The sequence below is a fragment of the Peromyscus californicus genome, unplaced genomic scaffold (assembly GCF_007827085.1).
Source record: "Peromyscus californicus insignis strain IS unplaced genomic scaffold, ASM782708v3 Scaffold_5__1_contigs__length_169319896, whole genome shotgun sequence".
NCBI classification, from domain to species: Eukaryota; Metazoa; Chordata; class Mammalia; order Rodentia; family Cricetidae; genus Peromyscus; species Peromyscus californicus.
Genome location: NW_026294573.1, coordinates 137,340,803 through 137,351,427, shown reverse-complemented (window position 1 = coordinate 137,351,427; position 10,625 = coordinate 137,340,803). Strand labels below are relative to the sequence as shown.

General features: G+C 41.6%; 1 protein-coding gene across 1 annotated transcript in view; it reads left to right on the top strand.

The window, feature by feature from the left end:
• The first annotated feature begins 7,591 nt into the window (after positions 1–7,591).
• The window catches only part of Tcea1 (transcription elongation factor A1), a 38,750-nt gene continuing 35,716 nt past the window's right edge, over positions 7,592–10,625 (top strand). Inside the window, exon 1 of the mRNA XM_052716710.1 lies at positions 7,592–7,834. Coding sequence (XP_052572670.1) covers positions 7,772–7,834 — 63 coding nt within the window. The 5' untranslated portion in view covers positions 7,592–7,771. The remainder of the gene's footprint in view (positions 7,835–10,625) is intronic.

The window sequence follows — 10,625 nt, the reverse complement described above, 5'->3', positions numbered from 1 at the left end:
TCATATGTTATCCTGTATTTTATTGTATCAAAAAGCAGACATATAGAAATTGGAAGATTTTGTATAGTAAATGCATTTATTCTCTCCACATCAATGCACAAGTTTAATGCAATTCCTATTACAATCCCAATGAGACTGTTATACACAGAAAATGTATGTGATGTGAAAAGACAAGAGAACTTAGACTAGCTGAAATGATGCTGTAAAAGGAAAGTACAATATTTCAAAAATTATTAAAAAGTGTCAGAAACTCATATTGATAGAGATAAGCATACAGATGAATGGAACAAAATAATGCTGAAAAGGCCTCACAAAGGCATAGGGGATGAGCGACTGGATAGCTGTAGGCAGAGCAATTCCATCTATACTTTACACTTCATACAAAAATTAAAAACTTGGCTCTTTCAAAGAGCCTATCCAGAAAACAAGGGTAGGTGTGGTGACACACATTTAATCCCAAAAAGGTGGATGGATTTCTGTGAATTCAAGGCCAGGCTGGTCTACAGACCAAGTTCCAGACCAGTGCTACACAGTAAGACCCTATCTCCAAAAAAACAAAATATTTGCAAATTATTGTGAAGGAATTATATAAATTATATAAATGGTTCTTGAAATAATAAAACATGAGATATTTCATTGAGGGAGCTATATGAATGATTATTGATATCATAAACCTTAAAGGAATTGAAAGTTAGAACTACAGTAAGACTATTACATGCCTATTAGATCACCTAAAATAATAATCATCATCATCATCATCATCATCATAATGGGGCTAGTGAGGTGGCTCAGTAGGTAAAGGCACTTGCTGCCAAGTCTGAGTTCAATTCCTGGATCCCACATGCTGGAAGAAGTGCACCAACTCTCCAAAGTTGTCTGTTGTGTGTGTGTGCCATCGCATGTGAATATATGCACACATATACAGAAGTAATGGGAAATTTTAGAAAATAGTAATGCCAAGTACTTCATGTAGAAGTACTCATACATTGCTGGTGAGAATATAAAATGGTACAGTCATTTCAAAAAAGTTGGGATATTTCTTAAGTTGTTAGAAGGAAATCTTAAAGAATAGATATAAAGTTAGAAGAACGACAGAATCAACAAAACCAAAAGTTTGTTGTTTTTTTTAAAGCCTCTGAATTGAAGAAAATAAAGACTTTCTTACTTTGGGTTACTATTACTGTGATGCAACACCATGACCAAAGCAACTTGTAGAGGAATTTTATTTCAGGTTATAGCTTACAGCTAACAATCTATCACTGAGGGAAGTCGGGACAGGAACTCAAAACAGGACAGGGACCTGGAGGCAGGAACTGATGCAGAGGCCATGGAGGAGTGCTGCTTACTGGATTGCTCCTCATGACTTGCTCAGCCTGCTTAGAGAATCCAGGACCAGCAGCCCAGGGATGACATCTCCCACCAATCACTAATGACTAGGATGCTTTGTGGACTTGCCTGCAGCCTTGCACAGCTGCACCTTGCATAGCTAAGGTGACTTTAGCCACGTCAACTTGACAAAAACAGCCTGGTTCACTTGGGAAGTAAGAATTAGAATACTATGAACAACTCTGTAGAGTGGGCAAAGGAATTTGATCCACAGTGCTGTAAAAAAAAATAGCCTAGACAAAAATGGAAGAAGTTCCTATAAACATACAAACTGCCCAGATTGACTCTAAGAAGACAGAAACAATGAAGTTAGATCAGTTAAATCAACAAAGAAAAGCTAGATGGTTAAAGAGGTGATTGAATTCTATCATTCTGTAACACAAGAGAAAAACTACAGGAGGCTGTTTTTGCTATTCCAAACTGCACAATAGCCCAGCATACCAGACTGTATATCAAAATGGAGCCACTTATCCCAAAGTTTATCTGTTTATCTTACCTTCCCAGATATCAGGGGGAATGTCAAACTTGCCAAACAAGCCAGTTTCAGTTAGTATAATGAAGTTTACTCTCCTTAACCCTCACACAAAAGACATAACATTGACTTTTGTTTTAAATTGTTCTGTGTCCTAGCTTACAAGGAAAGTAACTGACCAATCTGATTTCCTTATTAGTATTCTTAATTTCTGCTTCCTTCAACTTTTTTTCCTGTCTATGTAACAGCTCTTGTGATGAGCTCATCAGAACATGCATTTTTCCCACTCAGTGGGATGGAGTTTTTTTTTTTTTTTTACTTTAAAGAGGTGTTGCAGTCAACTGAAATTGTCACATTGTAATCTTGTACTTTCCACAATAATACTTTTCAATTATATCAAACTACATGGAAGAACACCCCTTTGAAGCAGTGTATAAAACCAGTATTGCCAGGTACCAAGGCCACACTACAGGCCTCCATTTTTTTATCAATAGAGATGGTTTTAAATTTTTTAAACTATAAGCAAACCCAATCTAAGTTCATATTTAAAAGACTAAGCTATCCAAAATTTAAGAGTGGTTCAACATATAAAACCAGCTATATATGCCACATTAAGTGTTAAGATTATTAATTTTTTAAAGCAGCTGTAGAGAAGATAGGCTTGGTCTGACCTTAAGTGGGACCATGCTTATTCAGGTCAAGGGGACATCTTGTCACCCATGTGTGCAGATGGCTAAATGAGTGGAGATGACTTCCACAGTCCGCAAAAGAAGCTGGGAAGTATAGTTAGTCCTTCAGCAGGAAACTAACAAATAGGATAAAGGAAAATAGCACCTAATCATCTCAACACCAAATTATAATAGGAACAACAAATTAGAACTAGGAATATAGCATGCTGAGTGTCTACAAAAAACAGCTGACATCATATTTCATGATGGAAAGACAAAGCTTTCTCCCTAAGGTCAGGGACAAGGAAAAGAACTATTTTTACTTGTATTCAACAGCATGCTACAAGTTGTCACACTCCGGCTACAGATATGCAGAGACTTATTGACCAATCAGAACTGCAGTACTGTGGAGAGATTGGAATTCTGCAGACCCACTGTCTCAGGGTTTCTATTGCTGTAAAGACACATGGCAACTCTTATAAAAGAAAACATTTTATTGAAGTGGCGGTTTTTAGTTCAGAGGTTCAGTCCATTATCAGGACAGTTCATCAGGTTCAGTCCATGATGGCGGGGAGCATGGCAGCATGCAGGCAGACATGGTGCTGGCAATACCTTGATCAGGACAACAAGAAGTGACTGTCTTACTGGGAGTAGCTTGAGCATAGGAGGCCTCAAAGCCTATCCCCAACAGTGACACACTTCCTCCAACAAGGCCACACCTACAAAGCCACACCTCTTAATAGTGCCACTCCCTTTGGGGGCAATTTTCTTTCAAACATCACACATACCTAACATTGGACTAGTTTCAAGCCCTCTGGAACAATTATTCCTTGCCCACCTCTGTCTAAACTGAAATCTTAACTTAGCAGACAACTGGCTTCTATCAACCCAAAAGCTAAGAATAGTATCAGATTGCTTCTTGAGTCTATAGGAAAAGCTTTCCACATCTTGCTGTAACCACCTCTGATGTATCCACCAATTTTTTTTTTCTTTTTTGGTTTTTCGAGACAGGGTTTCTCTGTGTAAGTTTTGGTGCCTATCCTGTATCTCACTCTGTAGACCAGGCTGGCCTCAAACTCACAGAGATCCATCTCCTGGCTCTGCTTCCCAAGTGCTGGGATTAAAGGGGTGGGCCACCACTGCCCGGCTCCACCAATGTATTTTAAACTTGCCTTGATTTTTAACTTTTCTTTGTTCTGAAAAAGTATAAAACTTTTATGAAACTGCTTCCACATTGGAACATGGAATTTAGGATAAATTAAATATGTTCTTAAGCCATAGTCACTAAAATGGCTCCAGAATAAATTATATCTTATACCCTTTAAGATGAAAACTGTGGTTTTTGCATCAACACTTTTGTTTGTTTGTTTGTTTTGAGACCGGGTTTCTCTGTGTATAGCTCCTGGCTGTCCTGGAACTCACTCTGTAGACAGGCTGGCCTCAAACTCACAGAGATCTGCCTACCTCTGCCTCCAGAGTGCTGGGATTAAAGGCGTGCACCACTACTACTCAGCTCTGCATCAACATTTTATATATAGAAAATCCTATGGAAGCCTGATGGCACATGCCTCCTATTCCATCATTCAGGCAGCTGATGTCAGATGATTGCCAGTGGGCCAACATGGATTACGTAGACCCTAACATACACAGAAACAAAAAACCGAAGGTGCAGATATGTTGTCTCAGCACTTGACTAAAGTACACTAGGCCCAGGATGTGATGGCTAGAAACACAAACAATCTTTTCAAAAACAATGGTACTAGACATGGTGATATAGGCCTTGTAATCCTAACACTTGGGAGGTGGAGACAGGAAAAGAAATTTAAGGTCAACCTCAGTTACACAGCAAGTTAGAGGAGTATTTTCACCCTGGAGGTGGACCTATGTTATTTTCTACCCACTCCTAAGGTTCTGATGACAAATGATTCACTCTGGGAACCAATGAGTTCATAAGACTTATTCACAGTGCATGGATGACCCTAAAGCACGAAGTCTGCCCTTTCCCCACGTGCTTCACCTGGATAATGGCTCCCACGCAGCTACACAGATAGAGCCCTGTCCCCCAGTCTTTTCCAACCTACAGGCTAGCCCTTCCCCAGGATCCTGGGGCCATCTGCAATTGGGACAAAACTGCTTACAACTAGTTGGGAGAGGTGGCTGGATACTCAGGTGAGGATCTGATGACCCTCCCCTTCCTGCCCACTTGTATGGACCTCCAATAGCAACAAGGTCAGCTATGATGAGCTTTTCCAGGTAGGCACATCTGAATTCATGAAAATGGCAGCTGTTTGGCTCTATTGATAGTGATGATCAACAGAGGCCAACCAGGGCTGTCTCAAAAACCAAACAAACAAAAACCCACTAGAGCGAATAAACCAACGAATTTGGAGGATAAGAAATCAGTACAAAAATATAGTCACTGTATTTGTAAATACTAGCACCAAATAAGTTGAAAGAGATCCTCAAGAAAGAATTCCATTTACAGTTGCATTCTAAAGACTAAAATACTGAGTAATTTAATAGCAAAAATCACATGCTGAAAATTATATTGCCAAAAAAAATCAAAAGTTAGCTCCAAATTAATGGAAATAATTAATGGATTAGAAAACAATATTATTAAAATGACAATGGTTATTCTCCATAACCTTGGTTCTGGTGATTCTTTTCTGTGATTTGACACCATTTTGAGGTACCTGAAGAGAAAAACTGCCAAGATGTTTGAATGTCATATGGAGTCTTTAAGCAACACCAGCAAGGCTATTGCAGGCAGAGTATTGGGAAGCAGCCTTGACCTTCAGTTTGTTCAACTTTTAAAAGGCAAGGACGACAATTTTGACATATACAGAAAGGCAGCTGTGGACATTGCAGCAAGCAAGCATTGTTTACAGAAGTGGAAAAATAGCAGTTAAGTGTTCAGGCAGTTCTCACAATCTTTAGGTCACATCGTATAGGAATTTATGGCTGGTCTAAGTGACCAGAGACTAGGGATACTTTCACAAGATGGCATAACTATAGTTCAGTAGCCTTCTACAACAGACAAAAGGCCAAGTATCGAGGAAAAGATGAATGGGAAGACAGCCTGCAGAAGAGGAAACATCCCCTAAGAGTTATATCCAAAATATAAAAAGAATTACAAGACAACCAGATAGTCCAGGTAGAAGTTAGGAAAACAGGGACTGGAGAGATGGTTCAGAGGTTAAGAGCACTTGCTGCTCTTGCTGAGGAACCACATGGTGGCTTAAGGCTGCCTCTAACTCCAGTTCTGGGGATCTGACGCCCTCTTCTGGCTTCTACAGGCACCAGACATTCACAGACATAAAAGAGAAATAAATCATTAAAAAAATTAGGCAAAATTGTACATTTTTTTTTTCGAGACAGGGTTTCTCTGTGTAGCTTTGCGCCTTTCCTGGGACACACTTGGTAGCCCAGGCTGGCCTCGAACTCACAGAGATCCACCTGGCTCTGCCTCCCGAGTGCTGGGATTAAAGGCGTGCGCCACCACCGCCCGACATAATTGTACATTTTTTAAAGTGATAAATGTATAGAGTGAGGGCATGACCTCTTCAAGGTATGGTTGAGGGTAAGGTCTTTATTGTAGATATGAGGGAAACTACAGCAGGAAGCATCATGAAGAGTCCAGAGCAGGAAGACAAAGTAGTAGACTAAACATGGCCAGCAGAATGGACCCAGCCATGGCAGGGTGGAGCAAGAGAGAACAACAGAGTGGGGGCCAAGAAAGAGGACCAAGAGCCAGGATGACACATGGCTAAAATGGCATGGTTATATAAGAATCAGAAGCTGTGGGGAGGGAAGCCTGTAAACTGGAGAATTTTAGGTAAGGGGGATAGAATGAAATGAGTTAGGAAGCCAGGATGCCAGCAAGGACTCTGTAACAGGTACTTGTGATGCAAACAGAGCATAGAGGTATGCTAATAGGTACACAGTTAGCCATTTGTTCTAAGTTTCTTTTGGACCTGACAATAAAATTATGAAAAATTTGGAAACTGCCTAGTAGTCATAATTGTACAAACATGCCACATCTTGCTCTGGTCTCCCCATACATGAACCATAAAAACCTATTATCTTGGTATAGAGAGAACTGTATTAGGTGGTAGATTTCAATTAATAATAATTAATTTTGGAATGGGGTTGTAATTGAGAATAGTATGAATTGGTAGTAAATGGTTTAACTGAGCACAGACCTAGTTTCTCATGTGCCAATGAGACAATTCTTGTCCTTTCTTTATTAGCTCACAAGAATATTGAAGGGAAAGGTAAAAAAAAGAAAACAATGGAAAGCACGTATTGTGGATAAAACATGCTACTGAACTCTTTCATTTCAATGGAAACTGTAATTGGTGACTGTGTCACCGTGGGAAACTATATTTGCTCATTAGAGAAGCCCTAAAGTGTGGAAGCACACATTAGTTACTATAGTTACTACTCTCATAACATGGTCTTCTTTCATGCTTAGTGACATGTGTTTAATTAATAACACGATATGTGTTTTAATTAATTTATTCATTGGAAAGAAGACATTTTGAGGCTTAATGTCTGTAATAGTCATTGGCTCTTGATTTATTAAAATCTTTCACACAGGAACAAAGTAAACAACCCCAAACTATATATATATATATATATATATATATGTATGTATATATATGCGTATGTATGTATATGTATATATGTCAGTTTTCTACCCTGGCTTTTTATTAGTCACAATTCTCAAGGCCGTCATCTTCTAAATAGGTTTCCTTCAGCAGCTGAGATGGTTCGAACAGCGGTGGCCAGAGCGGAACCTCGGTGCTCGCTCAAGCGCTTCAAAGCGGACAGCCACGCCTACTCCGATCCCTTCGGACGCCGTGCTGGCGGGGTTCCGTTGGAACCGGTTGCTGTCTGTCGCCAAGAGCCGGGCTCCCGCCGGCGTGAAAGCCCGTGCAAGTCCCATCCCAACTCTCCAGCAATGCGAGTTGAGGTAGGACCAGAAGTTCCAGACTTCCGCGGCCGGGAGCAGGTCAAGAGAGAGGACAGCGGGCCTCCGCGATCGATTGGTAGCGCCTGCGCGGCGCGTGCAGCGCTCGACTGGCGCGGCCTAGGGGGCGGAGCGTTTGTCGCCGCCGCCGCCGCCGCGGGCCGGGTCCGTGAGGAAGGCCTAGGCCGTCTGCTTCACGGCTTGCCGAGCGTCTGCGCAGCTTCTCCCGCTTCCCGTCCGCTGCGGCCGGGCGAGCGGAGGCCTTCCGGAGCCATGGAGGACGAGGTGGTTCGCATTGCCAAGAAGATGGACAAGATGGTGCAGAAGAAGAACGCGGTGAGCGGGCGGGCCCCGGGCAGGCCGCGGCCGAGACCGCGGACACCAGCCCACGCGGAGCCAGTCAGGGCCGGGCCGCGCCGCGCGCCCCCCCGGCTTACACGTCGGTGCTGGCAACGTCCGCAGTGAGCCCAGGCTGGAACCCTCACCGTTTGAGAGACTGTGCGGCTGCCGCCGCCGGTTATCTTAGAACGGCTTCACTGGGTGCCGCGGTCCGTTTACGGGCGGTAAAGTGCCGCAGACCCGCATCGTTACTAGAAACATTAAATCCGCCGTCTCTTAGCCAGTAGGCCTGGGTGAGATATGAGGACCAGCCATGGTTAAAAACCACACTCCCCAGCGGGCTGCTGGTGGGTGGGTATGGTGCTAAGGTAGTGGCGGGCCGGTGACATCGTCTGTGTTTTTGAGTCTACCTGTGTGTGCCTCTTTCCACCCCTTTGCTTCACACTTACCTCTCCTCGGCCAACTTCACCTGAATTTGTTGTCCCGTACTCCGCACATTTTTATTACCAAAGTACTAGAAGTAATTTGTTCCCACTTATTAAATTAAAGCCGTAAAAGGTGCTTACGTTTGTTCAGCTCTTTAGTTACAAACCTCTGCAGAATTCTTTTGTAAGTAGGACACAGTTGAGAGTGCATGGTATATACATTTTTAAGTCAAGAGATTGAGTCAAATTACTTCTGCTTAAGTACTGTGTAGTTTTGGTTGAGCCAGGAGCTAGCTAATTTTCACTTACTGCAAGCATAGGAATTAAGAGTAACTACCAAATAACTAAAACTTTAGACATCCCCTGTTCCTCTTTTTCTTAAGCAGGTGCGTTGCCCAGCATTTAATTTCATGCCCTGTTAATCTGCATTTGCAATTTTGGTCTTTTCAAATATTTCCTGTTTGTTTTCTGTTCCAGATTTTAGCCTGTGTCGTTTATCGTCCTTACTTATTGAGCCATTTCATTCCTTGCTGCAAGAGATGAGTTTTGGTTATATGATAGGTTGAACATTTCTTTTCTTTTTTTTTTTTTTTTTTTTTGTATTAAATTGGGAAGCTTTTCTCTCTGCCTGGAGGTCCCCAGTTTGCCACACTAGAAGCTCTGGGGGCGGGGGATTATTAACTGGGTTATTTCTTTTCCTTAATCCATCAGAACAAACTTCAAGTAATTCTCGAGTCTGTTTTCTGACAGTGCACAACCTTAACCAGTATGAAAATTTGCCTTTAAAAAGAAAAATAAATCTGGTTCTTTTTAGGTTTTTCGAGACAGGGTTTCTCTGTATAACAGGCCTGGCTGTCCTGGATCTCACTCTGTAGACCAGGCTGACTTCGAACTCACAGAGCTAGGCCTGCCCCTGCTTCCCAAGTGCTGGGATTAAAGGCAGCATAAATCGGGTTCTTTTAATCGATTTTTCTTTCATTTTCCTGTCCTCCGAAATTCAAGCAGGCTGATGAAATAAAGAGAAAAGTCAGAATGACAACTCTCTCCATGAATTCTAAAATTTAAAAACATTAACATTTGTGCATATGCACAGGTGCACAGGTTAGAGGACAACTTGAGGATTTCTGTCAGTAGCCCTGGCTGCCCTGGAACTCAGATCCCTCTGCCTCCCGGGTGCCAGGATTAAAGGAATGTTCCTGGTGCTGAACTCACTAAACTTGAGATCAAGTGGCTTTACCGTTATTCATTTCCTTGGCATCCTACCCCCCCCCCCTTTTTTTTATATACTGGGTGTCATAGTGTAGTCCTGGCTGACATCAGGACCTTACTATGTAGACCAGGCTGACCTCAAACGCCTAGAGATTGTCTGCCTCAGCCTCCTGAATGCTGGGATTAAAGTTCTGGGCCATAACCCAATCCTGGTTTTTTTGGTTTGTTTGTGTGTGTGTGTTTTGTTTTGTTTTGAAGATGGGGTCTTGCTATGTAGCCCAAACTGACCTGGAACCCCTAGCTAGGCTCATGTGATTGTCCTGACTCAGTCTCCTCATAAATGAGATTACAGGCATGAACTGTGATAGGAGCTACTTTTATTTTAGATCATAAAAATGGAAACTGCTTGAAGCATGATAGTTGTAACTAATAGACAAATCTAAGTACTGCTTTTTTTTCATATCACTTCATTTTAATGAAGCTATAGAGTAGATGTCACTTAATTACAAACAGCTACCAATTATTGAGCTGGTACTCTCAGCCACATATTCCTCTAAATCCAGTAATTATCAATTGTACCTCTTTTTATTACTCAGATAGTTTTGCTAGGTTAGTAGACCCATTCTATAAAGGAGAATTTGGAAATGTAAAACACCCTTGGAACCACTATATACATTGTGTCTTTGCTGCTTCTGGAAATTCCGTATCAATAAAATCTTATAGTATTTGACATCTTTTAAATAGCTTCTTTCACTTACTGTAATGTCCTGTGTTTTGTTTTGAGACAGGGTTTCACTGTGTTGTCTGGACTAGTTAAGAACGCTCTGATTTTTTTTTTTTTTTTTTTTTTTTTTTTTTTAGTATCTTGAGTAGCTGGCTGGGACCCTGGATACACGCTATCATGCTCAGCTTACTATATTTGTTTTAAAATCCAATCTGTATCATATCTTGTTAATATTTCATTTTTTTTCTATTATAGAACAGTATTTCATTGTACTGGCATGTATATCACATTTGGGTTCATCTTTTCATGTACATCTAGGCTGTTTCCACTTTGGCTATAAAACTAATGTTAAGATATACTTGCCGGGCAGTGGTGGCGCACGCCTTTAATCCCAGCACTCGGGAGGCAGAGGCAGGTGGATCTCTGTGAG